The sequence below is a fragment of the Tasmannia lanceolata genome, unplaced genomic scaffold (genome assembly GCF_043159265.1).
Source record: "Tasmannia lanceolata isolate RefF3 unplaced genomic scaffold, GAP_Taslan_0.1 ptg000008l, whole genome shotgun sequence".
Taxonomy (NCBI): domain Eukaryota; kingdom Viridiplantae; phylum Streptophyta; class Magnoliopsida; order Canellales; family Winteraceae; genus Tasmannia; species Tasmannia lanceolata.
The window spans coordinates 39557995-39577464 of NW_027518685.1; the positions used below are offsets into that span (position 1 = coordinate 39557995).

General features: G+C 38.8%; 1 protein-coding gene across 1 annotated transcript in view; it reads left to right on the top strand.

Moving 5' to 3' along the window:
- Window positions 1-4217: 4217 nt before the first annotated feature.
- Window positions 4218-19470, top strand: part of LOC143885320 (magnesium transporter MRS2-I-like) — a 43284-nt gene continuing 28031 nt past the window's right edge. The window contains exons 1-5 of the mRNA XM_077389432.1: window positions 4218-4814; window positions 4909-4938; window positions 10827-10980; window positions 11196-11317; window positions 12444-12518. Coding sequence (XP_077245547.1) covers window positions 4599-4814; window positions 4909-4938; window positions 10827-10980; window positions 11196-11317; window positions 12444-12518 — 597 coding nt within the window. The 5' untranslated portion in view covers window positions 4218-4598. The remainder of the gene's footprint in view (window positions 4815-4908; window positions 4939-10826; window positions 10981-11195; window positions 11318-12443; window positions 12519-19470) is intronic.

Below are 19470 nucleotides of genomic sequence, written 5' to 3' on the forward strand. Positions count from 1 at the left end.
GAGGAGAAGCTGAACTGGTCATGAATAAGGAAAAGAGAGAGATACCGAGACATAGATGGGCACAAAAGATGTGAACGAAAGATGTGCATGGCTTTTAATATACATGAAAAAAGTCCTTAAATGAGGAAATTGGAAGGAAGTTGCTGAGATTAGGAATATTTAGAATAGCCTTATATGGAAATAAAATCTGCAACAAATCCTTATACAATGAGGAAATGGGAAGGAAGTTGTTTAGATTAGGAATGTTGAAAAGAGAGTTGGGAATAAAATCTGCAAGTTTTTAGGTTTATTTTTCGAATGTTTGGAGTATTTTTTGGGAAGTCCAGCGTATTTTTTTGTCTTCCTTTTTTGGGAAGTCCAATTTTGACATTTTTTTTTTCCATGGCCTTTTTTTTGGGAAGTCCAGTATTTTTGCCGTATTTTTTGGCCTTTTTTTTGCCTTCCTTTTTTGGGGGAGTCCAGCTTTGACGTTTTTTTTGTTCTAGAAATTACGATATTTTTTTGCCTTCCTTTTTTGGGAAGTCTAGTATTTCTTGTAAATTGGTCGTTGAAGATAATGAGAGATTACCCCTAAAACCCTTTTCCTTTCTACTTGCTAATATTCAATTTTCCAATAAACTTTAGTATATATTGGTCAACTAATTTTGTTTCTATGGGAACTGATGTATTTGGAGAGAGAGAGAGAGAGAGAGAGATTTTTACAGTAACATTTGAGACATTGATGTATGGCTAGGGTAATCTACCACCTCTATATGATTTCATTATGGTGGGGCCTACCAATTCCATGCATATGGAGGCCAATAAGGGTGTCAATTTTGGCTCGGGCTCGGAAGCTCGCTCGAGCTTGGCTCGAATCCTTAACGAGCCGAGCCGAGCCGGCTCGTTAAGCTTAACGAATTTTTTCCCGTAATTGTCATAACTTTTAGCCTTTTTTTGGTATTTTTTTCTTAATTGTCATAACTTAGTACCTTTCTTGGTAATTTTTCATTTTAAACTTTATAATTCAGCTATTTTACTTTTTGTTGTAATCATTACTTTTTTTTTCTTATTTTGCTAGTGAACGTGCGAAACTTTATAACCACTTTATAACCCCGGCTCGATAAAGCTCGCGACGGCTCGCGAGCCTGACCGAGCCGAGCCGAGCCCGAGCCAAGCCTTTGAGCTTAACGAGCCGAGCCGAGCCTGGCCAAGCTCGGCTCGGCTCGTTTACACCCCTACAAGCCAACCATTTTATACTCTGTTTTGATGGGGTGGGCCCCATCAACTTCACTCTAACAGAGAGAGAGAGAGAGAGAGAGAGAGAGAGAGAGAGATTTTCGCAGTAACATTTGAGACATTGATGCATGGCCAGGGTATCTACCACCTCTATATGATTTCATTATGGTGGGGCCTACCAATTCCATGCATATGGCAGGCCAACCATTTTATACTCTGTTTTGATGGGGTGGGCCCTATCAAACTCCACTCTAACATATACATGGATGGGGCCAGCCATTTCACCTCATCTTTCGATTGGTGCATCCCATGATATCCACTCAAGCCCACGAATAGAGTAGGCCCACTTTTTTACCTCATGTTTTTATGGGATGAGGCCATCATCTCCACTAAACCCATGCATAGGGCATGCCACACCATTTTCACCCAAAATTTTGATGTGGTGGGCCCACTGTTTTGCACTTGATATTATTTTGATGGGGTGGGGCCACTATTTTACATCCATGCATAGCATTAGGTATTTATAGCTAAGTGGAAAATATTTTAGAAATTATGGATTTATAGCTAAGTGGAAATTATTTTAGAGATTAAGGATTTATGGCTAAGAGCCCCTTTTATTTTCTTTATGGTATCAAAACTCAAAAAAATAAACAATTTGATGAGATCTGAGGTATTTTTTTTTTGCCCTTTTTTTTTCTATAGACGGCAGGGGCCCACTTTGGGAAGGTCTCTATCTATAGTGACGTATTTTTGTTTGCCCTTTTTTTTCTTTCTGATGATTGAATAGCCACGTAGATAAATAGCCGGATGGGAGAGCTGTCCACGTGGACGTGAATAGTGAAACCCCATCCTACTATCTATCTATATATAATAAAGACGAAGAGGGGTTTACTGTTCACCGCTTACGTGGCAGCCCTCTCCTTCCTCCCTCAAAATTACGTGGCAATTTATTTCTGACTTGGCACTTCAAATTCATTGCCCATTTTTCAAAATTTTCGTCCAAAAAAATTAAAAGATATAAAGAGCATTTATTTATAGCAATTAAATGCGAGTACGTTTTCCCAGTATTTTAGGAAAAGAAAATCCGATCTTTTCCTAATATCTCTCTCTCTCTCTCTCTCTCTCTCTCTCTCATTTTAAAACGCTTTTTAATGTTTACGAAACGCATACAACACTTTAAAGGGTGCAACCTCCCCTTCCCCAATGAGATCCCCATCCCTCATCCATTGTGAACAGTCGGCATTTCAAGCGATAGGTTGCTATTATTTAATTGGTCAGTAATTGCTAAAAACATCGTAATTATCCTTATATATTCCAAATTCATTAAGGCAGCTTCAGTTTTCATTAGACACAGACGTTTCCAACTTTCCATTATGCTTCTTAACTTCTTAACCTAAAAAAATCTCTTCTTAACTTCTTAACTTCTTCCTAAAATCTCTCTTTTCTATCTCTAAAATCTCTCTATATAACAGTTTCAGATTTAATTTTGCAATTGATCTCAACTTGAAAACGGAAATTATTTCTCTCTCTCACACACACACAATCGTTTGGTTTCCCCTAACTTTCCATTTAATGTATCTACCTTCCTCTTCATAATTTAACATTTCCTCCTTTATCTTCATTTCTTAATCTTCCATTCACCCTATTCAATCCCTTGCCATTCACTTCCTCCATCCCGCATGGAATCACGCGAGGATCCTTACAAAAGCCCTCCGTGGTGAAGAGGTGGGTCATCAATTATTTTTTAAATGATGAATCGATTGCATGATGTTGCTCTGCGTTGAGCTTTATGCTCTCCTTTTCCCCAATTTGTAAATCCTTCCTTTCAATTGCTTTTCTTTTCTTTCAAGACAATAATTGGTTTTGGACTCACAATCGGTTGGCACAATCTTAAACGAACAGAGCCTAAATCTGTTGGTTACATGTGGTATTCCAAAAGAATTCAAAATCGAAATAGAGAGGGAGGGCTTTGCTTTTCTTCCAATCTGAAAACAAATTGTGTGGCATTGGCGACATTATCGTTCAAATTGAATGCCCAAAAGATAAAAAAAACTGTTGTTCTTATAGAACTTCCCATATGGACCCTTCACCATGGCTGTACTCTATCATTATTGGATGCAAGGTTTAACGCCTGTTGATGCCCTATAGCAGTGGCCTTCATCTATCTATCATTATTATATTATATGTATTCTATTCCATTAATTTGGAATTTCGGATTTCGGGCTTAATAGGTATTATTTTTCTTACTATGATTGCTCCATGCACCCATTTGTTTTGTTCTTTATTCGACTTTCATTTTCTTTTCAATCTCAATTATTTTCCTAACTGTGCATCGCACAGCACAGTTGGTCCCACTAGTAATATAATAGATAGATTACTCTTTTCTTGAATGAAAATTATTTTATTCAAAAACAAATATTTTACTCTTTTTGGAATAAAAAAAGAATATCACTCTTTCCTGAAAAATAAAATATTTTAAATCCAATGATATTGGAAAACACTCTTTTCTTCAATCAAAAACGAATATTTTACTCTTTTCTTAAGAAGGGAATTATTGTCCTGCAGGGTTGCGTTTTGACCCTTGTTTTGCAGATCTACGTCTTTTTCGTGTATTCTCGATGCTACTCTTAACTTCCTTTAATTAACCTGTTTTAGGTAAGTGATATATTCTCCCCTTTTGTCTTCCATGTCCACCCCCTGCAGTCTAGTTATGACTCCTCTTTTTACACTAGGAGGAGGGGTGGCTCGACAAAGAATTAGGCCGAAGATCATTTCCATTATTTTAACGCAACTGATACTGGCACTACCATATTTTGATAATTGCACGAAACCATCTTGTCTTTTATTGGTTAATTGGATTCCGAGAGCTTTTGGGATCTCAGCATGTCAGCAGTGACAATTGACAGCAGTTTAAACAATAAAAGACAAAATGAGTTAGTGCAAATATTGATAGCTTTTTTAAATACAAATAATCTCTCCTTCTCTTTCTGTCTGTGCAATTAGCCAAGTAATCATATTCATATCTCAGAAAGCTTCTTGGTGATCCAACTATGGTAATTTCCCTTTTCGCTTCTCAAACGTCTCAAGAAATTCGCTTTTTCCCGTTAGGGTTAGGTTTTACGTCTCTCGATCCCTCGCGTAAATCACTAAAACTTCTACTTCACTTCACGAATCTCCGCTCCAATCTCTCGAACCCTCGGCGCAAAACAGTCCTTTTCTTTTAGGGTTAGGGTTAGGGTTAGGGTTTCTCCCTCTATTTTGATCATCTTAATCGAACTCTTCCCAAACCTTCTCGAAAAATAGCTGTGGACTATTAGCCTATGATTCTCTTCGAAGATTTCAATCCTTTCTAGGTTTTTTTTTTCTTGGCTCGAGAAGGATCCATGGATCTTCAGGCCGCTCTAAAGAAAAAGACAGCCGTTTCAAGGAGCTGGATTTTATTAGATTACACGGGCGAGGGCACGATCTTGGATGTTGATAAGTATGCGATTATGCATAGAGTTCAGATTCACGCGAGAGATCTACGAATCCTCGATCCATTATTATCGTATCCTTCAACGATCCTCGGTCGAGAGAGGGCAATTGTTCTCAATTTGGAGGTGAATTTCAATATTTGCTGATTTCTTGTTTTCGTTTTTTTTATTTTTTATTTTTTTTATTTTTGTGGGATTTGTGTTTGTGTTTTGGAAACAGCATATCAAGGCGATAATCACTGCAGAAGAGGTAAGCCGACGAACACATTTTTTTAAATCATTCTATAATTATGAGTTCTGTTATTGTACTTTTTTTCCTTTTAATTGTACTATTGCTAGCTTCGTATAGCTTCATTGAAAAAATTAAGGGCATGTTTGGCAACATTTCTCATTCTCGCCTAAAGAATCGGGCGGAAACGGAGTGATGAGAAACTTTAGGAACGGTTATTTATCGCTTCAAGGAATCCTATTTTTATTTTTTAGTCGAAAAAGTAGCAGAAATTTTGGAAATGGACCTTAGAGGGTCACGCCGCCGAACAAGATTTTTGAGATTTTTTTGGCTTTCGTCAGTCTCCACCCCTAAAAAAGGGGAAAATCCCGTAAAAAAATAGTTGCCGAACACACCCTAAGAGTAATTTTGTTTTCTGGACTAAAGTTAGCTAAGAAGACTAATTTTGGAATTGAATTTTTTGTTTGCAGTCGATCTTCTTTCTCTTAAATTGGAGAATTTGATATTGAAATGGGGAAATTTTGTTTTGAAATAAGTAATTTCAAGCATAAGCATTAGGCGTGAGCCTCAAAACACCCATAAAAAATGGCAGAAAATGGGTATATGCTTGTTTGCTAAAAAAAATAACAGCTACTTGAAATCGATAGCAACTTGTAGCTTTTGACTTTGTTGAGTGGTTTTGAGGAAATCACAAAAACTTTTTCACAGTCGTCTGACTTCTAGAGAAGGGAGAATAGGGAAAACTTATTGGGGATTAACAGAGCAAAGAAATTAGAATACAAGAAAAACTAGAATTTGATTTTTCAAGTTTTGATCTAGGTATTTATTGACTTCTGATATGTGCAAGTTAATCTTGTATACGGGGTTAGTTATTATCTAGTTATTATGTAGTGGCTATGCGTTTTAGAGTTATGGGGTTAGTTATTGGTGATGTGTCTTGTAAGTGGGTAGATGGACTTGTGATGTTGCATTCTCTTTTACTTGTATTTATTTAGTTGTAATTGAATGAAAGGAGAAGAAAAGAATTCTACAGCAAAGGAAACTTTGTAGGAGAGTCATGGTTCCTCTCAATTTGAGCATCAAGAGGTCTTGTTGCCTCGAATCAACCTCTTTCCCCTCATTTCTATTTTCTTTTTGTTTATTTCCGTTATGGCCGATTAGGCACGTAACAAGTGGTATCAGAGTCGTCGATCCTGCGACATGCTTGCGTCGTCGGAGTTTTGGGAATCCGTACGTGAAGATTTACAGGAAATTAAAGCATTGGTTTTGAAAATGATTGAAGGACAACGAAGATTTGTGGAAGGTTTGAAAAAAATCAGCACGGTGAAAGAGGAAATGCGCAACGACGAAGAAAAACAGAATCTTGAAAATGTTGATTTTCAAATGGAGAAAAATGCGAGAATTGATGTGGACGAATATATTTTAGTTGAACACCATGCCAAGTTTTTCGATCAATTTGTCGTTTCCATGCGCCTCCACAAAAATTGCATTTCTTTCCAACTTCGTTCGCAATGGATTTTGAAGGAGGGATTCAAATGATGGCGGCCATTATGATTTGGGACCTTGGTGGATTATAAGTATTTTCTCAACAATTCAACCTTGAGGACAAGGTTGTTTGTATGGGGGTGGAATGATATGTGCAAGTTAATCTTGTATGGCACTCTCTCTTGCTTGTATTTATGTAGTAGTAATCCAATGAAATGAAAGAAGAGAAGATTTTTACAATAGCAAAGGAGACTTTGTCTTGGAGAGTCATGGCTCCTCTCAATTTCAGCCATTAGGAGGTCTGATTGCCTCGAATCAACCTCTCTCCCCCTCTTTTTCTTTTTTCCGTTTGCTTGTTTGTGTTACGGCCAATTAGGCACGTAACAACTTCATAGAGTGACTTACACTTAGCCTTTTCCACTTTGGAAGTGTATGCCTGGTTTGCATTACGATTCAACCTTAAGCCTTTGAAGCATTTTTCCTACGCCTGCCTTGAGGTGCTTGTCTTCTGCCTTTTTCAACAATCGACCCAGGGGGCATTTTGATCTTGGAAAAATAATGGAAAAAGAATTTCCGTGAAAAAAACAATGTCTAAAAACTCTAGAATTTCCATTATTTTTTTTCATGCATCCAGAGGTCAAACAACCTCTTAACAAAGTTTCATTCTTGAATAAGAAAAATCATGTATGGAGACTCACCTCCTTAATTTTGTGATAATGGTTTCAGTCTCTAACTTTATTGACTGATTTTTTTTAGAATAAGCCTATTTGTAATTTTTGAACAGGTGACAAAATATTTATTACACGAGAGACAAACATAAGAAAAGATTACAATACTTAGCCACAAGTCCAAACCAATGAGAAATTCGAAACGAAACGCGAAAAAGAAATCCTACATTCCGTGTAGAAATCAATGTGGGGCTTGGAGGGCCATACCACGGACCCTCCTGCCTGAACTCGGACCCCCCGGTTCGCCACCGGTATTTTCTACATCTTATCGACAAACCCTGGATTGCTCCTATGGAGTTTGTGAGGAACATCCCTATGTTCGATGGGACTATAGGGATTAGGCCGAACGGATAGAAGCCCGATGTGCTAGCGCTTGTGAGCCAAGCCTGAAGTGACTTACTAATAAGAAAGTGATAGGAGTCATGCTTGGCTCATGTAAAGAGCGGCTTTCAAAGGGACCAGATGGTCGAGCTACCTGATCGTAGACCACCCTTATTAGAATCGTTACTTTCTTTTTACCTGGTTCGCCCTTCCTTCACATATGACTTACAAGGGCTCTTCATGTATTTGGCACATGTGACACTACCTTGCCATGTTGTTTAGGCAATCCGTGAGCATTGATGGCCAATAGAATAGTAACCTTCCATCTAACAATTCAAAGCTACATCCACAGTACTAAACGACCTTGGTACATATAGACGACTAGCAGGGAAGCTGATTTACCTCATAGTTACTCGCCCAGATATTTCATATGCAGTGGGGGTGGTTAGCCAGTTTATGAGTGCACCACGCACCACCTACTGGGATGCTGTGATTCAGATTCTTTGCTACTTGAAAAGTACGCCAGGCAGAGGCTTGCTATTCGAGAAGAATGAGCATGAGAAGTTCGAAGGATTTTGTGATAGAGATTGGCCAGGGTCACCAGCAGATAGGAGATGTACCACGGGATATTTTACCTTTGTTGGAGGGAACTTAGTGTCATGGAAAATTAAGAAACAAGACGTGGTAGCGAAGTTGAGTGCAGAGGCAGAATAACGTGCCATGTCACACACAGGCAGAGAACTTATTTGGTTGCACTATCTTCTATCTGAGATCAGCTTCACTTCCTCATCTCTTGCTCAGCTTTATTGTGATAATAGAGCTGCTATTCACATTGCCACCAATCCAGTGTTTCATGGGCGAACCAAACACATAGAGGTGGATTGTCATTTCATACGCCAAAGGATCCAAAAAGGGGACATATGCACTACGTCACTAGATCGGTAGATCAGCTAGTGGATGTATTTACCAAGCCCTTGAGTAAAGCCAAGATAAATGATATTTGTAACAAGTTAGGAATAAATGATATTTGTAACAAGTTAGGAATGTATGACATCTACATTCCAGCTTGAGGGGAGTGTTAGAGTGTATATGTGCCTAAGGGCACTTTGGTCTTTGTATTCCTCTTTATATAAATGCATAAGTGAGGGGGAGCACAACCATTCAAAAAAAAAAAAAAGTGAGGGGGAGCACATCTCCAACTCACACATTCTCATCTATCTTCTCTTCTAACAACCTGGATGAGAATCCTTCACCTTTATTTCTTCGTTGTTTGTGGTTCTGTCAGGTCTGACTTCTCTTTTTGGCCCATTCGATGTTGACGTGGATCTTATCAATTTTTTTACCAGTATTACAGACTTTTAGTCTTGTAGTGTAGGTAACAGGCAATAGAAAAAGGAAGTATTTGAAAAATCATCTTCCCTTTTCAATCTGGGTAGCTTTTAAGGCACGAAATGTTAGGGTTTTGTTTGGCAACCCATAGCAGCCTAAAGGGTCTGAACAAATCCAGCAATATTGAGGTAAAAGGAACATCTATAATCTACCGTTTCCATGGAATCTTTTCATGAATGCATAAGAAATGTTCATCGCAAAGAAAAAAGGATGTCCTGAGCAAGCCTTCTGTTCTTTTAGAACTAAACTTTGATGGCAGTAGTAAATTGTTTAAATTTGCCTAGTTGAACAAAGGAAATATGTTTTTGGAGAATTATTACTGATTCTTCTGGTATTGTTATTTCTGCGTGTCAAAAGTGGAAAACAAAATATTAAATAAAAAGGGTTTTGCTAGGGACCATTGCAGAAGGCATTTTGCAAACCGGCCGTTGCATGAAAGAGCAGCCACGTGGGCTCACTTTTCAACAGTTTTTGTCCTTGTTCATTTAATTCATCTAAGATGGCTGTGCTCATGCAACAGCTGGTCCGTGAAATGCCTTCTGCGATGGTCCGTAGCAAACCCAAAATAGAAAAAGAGAAAACTAAATTAAGATTGAGCGGAATGATAAGTGAAGCTAAATCTACTCAATTACTACAAAGAAGAATGGGATGAATGAGAAAAAGAAACAATAAATGCCATCTAAGATAAATGCCCTATCCCATGTGCCTAGAGTAGATCCTGCTTTGGGATAAGCCAATAGGCTTTTTCCCCAGCTTCTAGAATATTTTGGCTTTTAGGTATGGGTCTCCCCTCAGTTTTTTGGACTTTGGGGAGCGGATAAGCGCTAATCGAATAGTCATCTCCTTTATCGAGGAGAGGGAAGTTGTAAGGTCTTTGTTCTGGAACTATAGGGCATCATTAGCACAACACCATGAAGAAAAGTTAGAAGCTCAAGGGATCTATTGGATTTTCTCGGTATTTTGGGCGATTCACCCTCTTGCTCTGGATAATCAAGGCATCTAGCAGGAATAGATAATCAAGGCAACTCTCGTGATTCTTCCACATGCTCAGGTGTGAGGAGTACACGGTTATTTACGGAGATTATGATTTTAGAAAATATTCTTAAGAGGATGAAGTCGATGAATTAATGATGAAAAGAGGGCTTTCGTTATTGACCCGACGCCCAAAGAAGTGGCGGGAGATCTTCCCCGGAAGCAATGGAAAAATTTTAAGCTAGAAGCTCAGGATTGCCCTTTCACCTTGTACTGCCTTAGTGGGTCTGGCGAGGTCAAAGATACCCACTCACCGTTATTTAAACACCCATCTTTCAACTTTCTTTTGGCTAAAGAAAGGGCCGAGAGGAGACTGAATTGGGAAGCTAATAAGGTGGTAGGCATCCGGCTCGTGGAAGAAAGGATCGCTGACAGAAGAAGTCCTAGTCACCTGGATCGGGTTCTGGAGGAACTTCTCATCGAAATGCCGGATTTTTAGATTCAGCACATTTTGGAGGAATTGGAGAAGTGCTCGGCTTAGGTGAGCTGGGTAAGGTGTGGTGCCGCTGAAATTTCCTGATTTTAGGGAGGTTCCTGTAGCTTTTTGGGACATTGCTAGAAGTTTAGTTTTTGGGGGACTGAAATATACATGTCAAGGTTTGGAGGAAGTTTTTGGTATTTGTGGTCATAGTATAGGGTATCCTTGCTCCAGATCCAGATACTTTTTCTGGCCTAGGAGTATAGTCCTGGCCAGCTTGAATTGATTCTATGTAATGCAAAGTTGGGACCCCTGGTCCCCAATGTACTTTTCTCATAGTATCAATAAAATTGTCGATTTTCAAAAGAAGAAAAAAAAGAAACAATAAATGCCAAAAAAAAAAAACAAACCGAAAATGGAAAAAGAGCATTTGCTTGCCTTTTAAAAAAGTAGTCCACCATTAAAAAAAAACAAAGAAAATGGAAAAAGAAAACGGCTACTGTTTTCAACTTATTGATTTACATTTTGTGGACTAGGTATTGCTTCGAGATCCCCTAGACGATAATGTTATTCCTATCGTTGAGGAACTCCGCAGACGTTTGCCGCCTGCAAATACTATTCGCCAAGCACAAGGAGATGAGAGGGAGCACTTGAGCGGGCAACGTGATGCTGAAGGAGTCGAAGAAGATGGTAAGGATTCCTTTTGGGCATTTGCCTGTGGTGTCAGTTCTCATTTTCTTTTTGACGTTTGAATTACTTTTGTACTTTTTTTTTGGAAGGAAAATCCTTGCTTATTAGCATAATCATGTCTTTTTCTTTCTTTAGATGTTAGAAGCAATTCTGCATAATTTCATGTAGATATAATATTGTTTGGCACCCTGACTGTGCTGAGTCATGCAATGTAGAGTCTCCATTTGAATTCCGTGCCCTAGAGGTAGCTTTGGAAGCCATTTGCAGTTTTCTTGATGCGCGTACCACGGAATTAGAGACTGCTGCTTACCCAGCTTTAGATGAGCTGACCTCCAAGGTAAATTGATTTCTCCCTTTTCCCGTCTTTGCAATCTATTATGTCTATATAGTTGAATAATGAAGTTGTCTGGTGATTTAGTTGTCTAGCGGATAATTTATTTTCATGTTTATACACGTCTTAGGTTATTATCTTTCATTTTTACCCTTGCTGGGAGATAATATGTGTAGGTTAAATTGTAAATTATAGTCAATAAAATGCAAAATGTATTACATTAATGACCTGTCGCTAACTGTGATGCACTACCCAGACTCTCCCCCCTACCCAACCCCAACATCTATTGAGTGCATTTTTCCCTGGCTTGTCTTGGATAATTTCTTTTCCCCAACTTTGGTCTGCACAAGCTTATTTACTACTGGAATTCCCAAAAACTTGTGAGATTGTGCTTGAGTTTACAATGAAACCCATGGATGAGTAATGGAATGGGCATGTTGTAATAGACTAATAGCTACACATGCTGAATTGCAGTTTGATGATCCCAAAACACTGTCAGTCACTCTTATTTTTTATTGAGCTAGCCTTTCCTGATCATATCATGTCCAATTGGATTGGATCTTTATATCTTTTATTTTTCAAAGTGGATTAACAAACCATTGGGAGAGGCATGGAGCATACCTTCGATAAGATGGACTCCAAATACTAACAGCTACTTGATTCCAGTGGCAGTGGGCATTATACAGTGCTTCATAAAATTCGAGCATGTATAATATTGACATTATTCGTTCTGTTTTGTTAGCTGTTTCTCTATTTATGATTAACACAATGATGATAAAAATTCAATTGCTTTCTTTTCCCACACATGAATGTTAGAGATTATATTTTCTTTCCACATGTATATGTATATATATGTATGTATGTATTGGAGATTAATTTGTTATGTATTATATAGCCTAGATGTGGTTTATGGAATTAGAACAGGTTATTTTCTGCTCTTTTGTGATATTAATTTGTTATGTATTATATAGCCTAGATGTGGTTTATGAAATTAGAACAGGTTTTTTTATGCTCTTTTATTAGTGTTCATCTGTTCACATATTTGTTGGCTAGTGCTTTTTTATTTCTGTGCTGAAATTATTCCTTTTCCGGTCTATACAACCTGTTTGCCAATGATTACAATAATATGCAGATCAGTAGTCGTAACTTGGATCGGGTGCGTAAGTTAAAGAGTGCGATGACGAGGTTGACTGCTCGGGTTCAAAAGGTATAGTTTCGGCTTTTAGCAACTGAGATCTGTTCCATTTTGCTTTGATACGTAGTTTTGTATGCATTTTTTATGTGGTTTAGTCATTCCAGTTTTTTATATGTAGTTTCATATGCATTTTTGATGTCATTCTTCTTAAGTTGTTTTTTTATTGGAATATTGGACATGTATTATATTTCTTTTAGGTCGTATTTTATTAGATTTGTTAGCATATTATTAGCCTAGATGTGGGGGATATCCACATCAACGCATGACCCACTTACTCTTTTACATACTTATCTTTTACCCGCATTTTATAGCCTTACCCTGACCGACTTACCCATTTTTTATTTTTATTTTTATTTTTGATATTTACTTGCCCATCTTTTATAACCTCTACCCATGGAATACTTATAACCTATTGGGAAAAACCATGGCCCACCACTTAAGTTACAAGCCACCTCCACATATAAATCTTAATGCACTCCCTCAAACCTAATTTTAGAAAACCATGAAGCAACCCACCTCTTCCCAATCCTTTGAAGTAGTCGACATCCTCTCTCGCCCTCCCCCCTCCCTCTCTCTCTCTCTCTCTCTCTCTCTCTCTCTCCCACCCTTTTTGGTCTACCTCTCATACCCCTCTTCCCCTCTCACCCTGATGATCTCTCTCTCTCTCTCTCTCTCTCTCTCTCTCTCTCACACACACACACACACATTCCCCTTTCACCTCCACTTGATCTTTTCCCTCTTCTATTCTCTTCTCTCCTCTATTACACCTTCCTTTATTTCTTCAACCCATCCCTTTCCACGGTCCATCTCACTATCCTTCCTCCCTTCTTGCATTAATCTTTTCCACTCCCCTTCTTGCATTAATCTTTTGCACTCCCCTTGCCTCTTTGGCTGTTTATTTGTTTCATTGTATTTTCCTTTGCCCCTCTTACATCCCTACATCTTTTTTTTTCGCCGCTTCCTTTTCACCCTTGTTAGATTGGGTTTCTAAACCGTTCTCATTCCCCCATTTTATCTTCTCCTCCTTGATCTTCATTCACACCCTTTTTTAGGGAGATGATTTTTTCGCCCCCTCCCCCCGGTAGGATTATGCACCCCCCTTTTAATGTGCTTTGACATAAAAAAGTGTTGAAGTCTGCCACAGTTCACTTTAAAAGGGGGGCGCATAATCCTACAGGGGGTTGAAAAAATCATCTCCCATATCTTGATCTTTTATGGATCTTTATCTTCTCTGGATCTCTCTCTCTCTCTCTCTCTCTCACTGTATTTCTGGATCTTGATCTTGATCTCGCTTTTTATCTTGAGCATTCTTTATTTTATCTTGCCTTATCTCCCCTTTTATCACTAATCTAACTATCTTTCTTCCCCCTCTTGGAGACCACCTGCAGCAGAACAATGCTTGAGGCCTAATACGATATCATTAGTATGGATCCATCATATTTCTTTCATTAGTCTACCTACATCACCCTCTTTTGGCCCTTCTACCCACCTAATTAGCACTTTATCTTCCTTTACTTGCCTCCTATTCATTATCCTTAGTTCTTACCTCAGACTCCCCTTGCCACTAGTCCACAATCCATCCTAGCTTTTTTTGACCATCAATAGATAGTGTTTTTTTTTTTTTATAATAAATCTGATTTGTTTAATAGATCCGATTAGGGATCTGATATTCTTGATTAGTAACCTGATTTCCCTGGTTTATAACTTATTTTATGGAATTCGCTTGGGTAATTTGATTTCTATTTGTTAAATAATTCTAAGGTTTTGAATCTTTGTAAAAATCTAGTTGTCATTTGATTACTACCTATTGTTTATTTTGTTATGAGAATTTATGATGCCATTTTATTGAAGTTACAGCCTATCTACACTCCTAAAGTTCTCCGAAAATGACTTGCGAACCCTAGGCCTGCATCAAATTGGTATCGAATCCCAAAGCTCTAATCCTGCGTCAATTCTAGAATCATATGCCATCTAGGCGCTCGATCACATTCCCCTTAGAGTCTAGTTTGCTCTTTGTTGTCAGTTAGGACACTTTAGGTAGGAATCAAGTCTCTAGTGCTGCCTTTGGGTCGTAAGATCTGTTCTAGGTCAATAGTGAAGCGGATAGACTCGCTCGGCTCGGAGTCAACATGGCATCGCTAGCGATTTTTTATGTTGTCCCCTCTTGAGGGTTTTGTGTTTTTTATATTTTCTCCCCATGATTTTTCTCTTGTATCAACCATCTCGGTCGCTTTTTTTATTTTTAATATATATTCTCTGCCATTTAAATGAAAATTTTCTAAAGGATTCATTAGCCGACCCCAGCTAGTTTGGGACAAAGGCTTAGTTGAGTTGAGTTAAGTAGAGTAGATTCTATGCCATTTAAAAAAAAACACAATGATCTGTTCCAGGTTAGTTAGGTGTCAGTTTCCATAGTCTAGGGTAATCTTAATCTCTATTTAGGAGTCACACTTGTTTCTAGAGCTCATTGGGTCGCCCTCTACGTCACTTCACACCCTTTGGCCATGACTAACAGGACCAATGCTCCACATCAGGGGCGTGGTTGAGTCCAGCACCAATGGGCTTGGTAGCAAATCATGAACATTAGATCAACATTCCGATATGTTAGTGGATCTTAGATCCGCACTGACTCGGATCAATAACCAAATAGAGCTAGGACCTCCCGATCACGCCATGACCCCTAGGGTGAACACACTCAGCTTATCCACGCCTTTCAAGTGAGGCTGGTAGTCGAGCTTTAGGTCTTGACAACTCTTGTGAAGGCCATCCGGATTCAAATGATGATATTCAACCCTAGGAGGAGCCGAGGCGGTTCTACGATGTGCCCCGACCCCACTTGAGGATAAGCTCACGAGAGCCTTAATTAGAGAGATCGCGAGACTATTCAAGTGGGCACAACAGATTTTAAGGGTCACTTCAACCTTGACGAGTTCTTTGAGTGGCTCATTAGTGTCGATCACTTCTTTGAATGGAAAAACCTCCTAGAGGACAAGAAAGTTGAGTTAAAAATGAAGACATTCGTAAAAAGGTGGGGGTGGCTCCAATCGAGGAGAAGATGAGAGAGCACCGCTTAAGATGGTTTGGACATATCCAACGTAGGCCTTTGGATGCTCCGGTGAGAAGAGGTGACTCGTGCCAAGTTGAGGGAGTAAAAAGAGGTAGGGGTAGACCGAAAATAACATGGGTAGAAACAGTGAGGAAAGACTTGATAGCTAGGAACATAACAGAGAACATAACCTTGGATAGGATAGAATGGAAGAAAATGATCCATGTAGAAGAACCCAACTAGAACCAGGATTAGAGCCGGGTATATCCCTTTTACCTTCTTCATGAATTTTTTTCGGAAGGATTCATTTAGTCGACCCCAACTAGCTTGGGACAAAGGCTTTGTTGAGTTGAGTTGAGTTGAGGACAAGAAAGTTGAGTTTGTGACAATGAAACTGAAGGGAACTGCCCTTGTTTGGTGGAAACAAATATAGTCCAGGAGACTTCAAAGAGGAAAGGCCAAAACTAGAAGTTGGGCCAAAATAAAGGATTAAATGAAGAGCAAATACCATATGATTGAATTCAGGGCTACTCTCTACCAAAGATTATTGAGCCTTTGACAAAGGGTGAAATCTATTAGAATATACAGATGAGTCTTACCTCCTGATAGCCCGTAACAGTTTAGTTGAAGACAAAGAGCAGGCCACTATTCGATACCTTAACGAACTACGTTATCAGCTCCATTGTCTGTTTCTCTTCATACTTAGCTCAAGATGTGGATGATGCCTTTCAATTGGCATTCTAAGTTGAGAAGCTTAGCGTTCTTAGCATATATACGCAGATCGAGACCCACCTAGCTCATTCAACAAAGGGCCCGTTGTTAGTCGCCCTAATCCCACTCCCACCTAGGAGCATGGTTTTAAATTTTGACCGAAATCCGAAAATTTCGGGTTTCGGTGGATATTGAAACTGAAATCATAAATAGTCGAAACTGTAATTTAGTTCGACCGAAATTTCGTTTATCCCGAAATTTCGAAATTTTAGGGATTTCACCCAAAAATCTCGAAGTTAGTTAATTATTTAATATTTTCCCGAAATTTCGGTCGAAATTCTTTTATTAATTTTCGGTAATTTCAGCCTAAATTCTATATGAGATAAAATATTATTTTATTAGATTTCGTCCAAAATTTCAAAATTTAAGTTTCAGTGAGTACCGAAACGCATTCCGAAACCGAAATTTGAAACCATGCCTAAGAGTACAACCACGAGCCCATCCGTCGCCGAGTCGAGTGCGAGTCGTGGGCTTTTAGGACCCAAACCACAAACCACAACGTTGCAGTTCATAAAAATGATATTAAAGAATGGCATAATATTTTTAAATTTGAAACAGTTGATTGACTAAAAGTCAAATTTGAGTTGACTAAAACAAATGCACCTCCTTGGTATACTTTCGAAACTCCTCTCACACGGGGGCAAGACCAACCTTTTTGCCATCCTTGTAGGTGTAGCTGTTCTTCTCTTTATCATGGATGGTTTTTCACTCATACTGCTAAGTTCAACCCAACTTATGGCAAACTTTTGTATAAACTATGTTACACCAAACTTCATTACTATAGTTCTTTTAGAGTGAAAATGAAACTAAGCACCCATGAATCACCTTATATTCATTACCTTTCTTTAATCAACCGATCTCCTGAGGTTTTGTGAGTGTTCTGCCCCAATTTGGATACCATCTCTTGTGAGACTAGATCCTCACAACTTTTGCCATCTAGAATCACCTTGCAAAGCTTCCTATGTTAGAGTTGGTGCCTTAAAACTCAGTATATTTCGCATGTTAATCAATAAAAGCTTCTTTTCATGACAAATTATGGGTACTAAAAGTTAAATATGTGTGATAAATTACTTATCATTGACACGTATTTGTCCTTAGGTAGCAAAGTAGGAAACCATGCTCATGGATTCATAGATCCTATGGAGCAAGGAGATATGGGATTCCGGTTCTTTGCTGACCTTAGTAGTTCCTAGTTGGGGTTGAGGTTTGACACCTCCTCCTGTATATAACTAGCATCTATCTTGCCTACATGCACGAGATGTGAAGTGACTTATCTCAATCACTTGGGTAGTGGACCCTAAGCAAGATCGAATGTACGACAATGAGATTGCATACTGAATAGGATCACATTAGAATAGCTTGTGGACAGGAGACAATTGACATGTGGGTTAGGGAGAGGATACAATGAAGCCCCGTTCCAAACCGAATGCCTGATGACGTTCTGCACTAAACTAAACGACACCAAGGCTGAATCACGCTTGAATTTGTCAAGTATTTGAGACTCAATTGTCTATTTCTGCAGAATAACAGTACACTTGATGAATTCCAAAAGAAAATAGTAACGAAGAATGTTGTAGTGGATTTTACAAAGTGTAAGAGAGTGAGAAAAGTTTTCAGAATCAATAACTTTTGGGCTAACAATGTGAATTTCGAATTCTATGGGTAATGGGTGTTTCATACTGTTTTTAAGTCTCTGATGACTCTTTTGTTTGAAATACACACCCTTTCAGGGCACCTTTTTATCGCGGATTAATTTCAGGCTGTTAGATCGTACCCATCTGTGATTCTACTGTTTAGATCAATCCCGGGGTGGCTGCTGGCTTGCGTAAAAACCCTTTTCAACCCCGTAACTGCTAGATTAACCATCCACGGTGCGATCCTCGAAGTGCTGCTTGCGACGATGCATCATGCGAAGTGCAAAGTGCGCCTTAAAAAGCGCTACTAGCGCCCTATAGCCCATTGCCCACGGCACGCGCGCGTGCGCGGATGGTGCGTTGCATCATCCCGTGGTTCCACCCTTGGCTAAGACCCAGAGTGCATTTTAACAAAGAAGAGATGTGCAAAGCTATATATACACATTTCTTTCCCTTTTCACATCCGATGTGAGACTATCTTTTTGCACCCACTTCTACACTCTCTTGCAAAAAACAAGTTTTTCCAAAAGAAAATTTTTTCTTTTTCGAATCACTATTTGAAAACATTTTCTAAAACACTATTTTTGACCCAAAAACATGATTTTGAAAATCAAAATCCAACAATCCCCCACCATTTTCAAAATTAAAAACTTGTCTCATCATACTTGCAACTATTATGGATAAATAGAGGTATCTTACGATTTGAACCTTCACGTAGTGAGAACATATCAAAGTTGACCAGAATTGCATAGTAGACGTGTCTTTGAACTAGCTATTCTATAAGGCTAACCGGACATGTTTCACACATAAGAAATTCATCTCCTTAAGTGATTCTTATAAGCCGACAAATGTGTTGGTCATGTGTCTGTATCTCTGTTTTACGAGTGCTCTAGAGACGAGCTAGGTCTCATAGGAAGCGGCAACACCTCCACACTCACATAGGCATGGCTTAAGAGTGCCCCTGTAACTATAACACCCTAACAACTTGGTTACAAGCCTATTAAGTGCCAATATGCTCAACTTCCACACTCACATAGTTAGGACTCATTGAACTCAAGACTTGATATCTCTTCAAGCATTGAGTTGAGTTTCCATCATTGGTGATCATAGGTTGGCTTTAGACCCATCCCCGTTGATGTCTTTAACACCAGATCTCTTGCAAGACCTTTTGTGAATGAATCAGCCAAGGTCTGGCTTGATCTCACATAATATATAGTTACTACTCCATCAGTAAGTAACTGCCTGATAAAACTATGCCTAAGTCTAATATGCCTCTTACTTACCATTATACACATGATTATATGCTCTTTGATAGTGTGGCCTGACTATCACGATGCACATATATCGATAGCATATGTTTAGGCAAATAGGAATTTCTATTAGCAAATTCCTTAGCCATTCCGCCTCTTTACAACAAGAGGCCAATGTAATAAACTCTGCCTCCATGGTGGAAGGAGTTATGCAAGTCTGCTTCTTAGAAGCCAAGGAGATATCTCTCCCACCACGAGTGAAT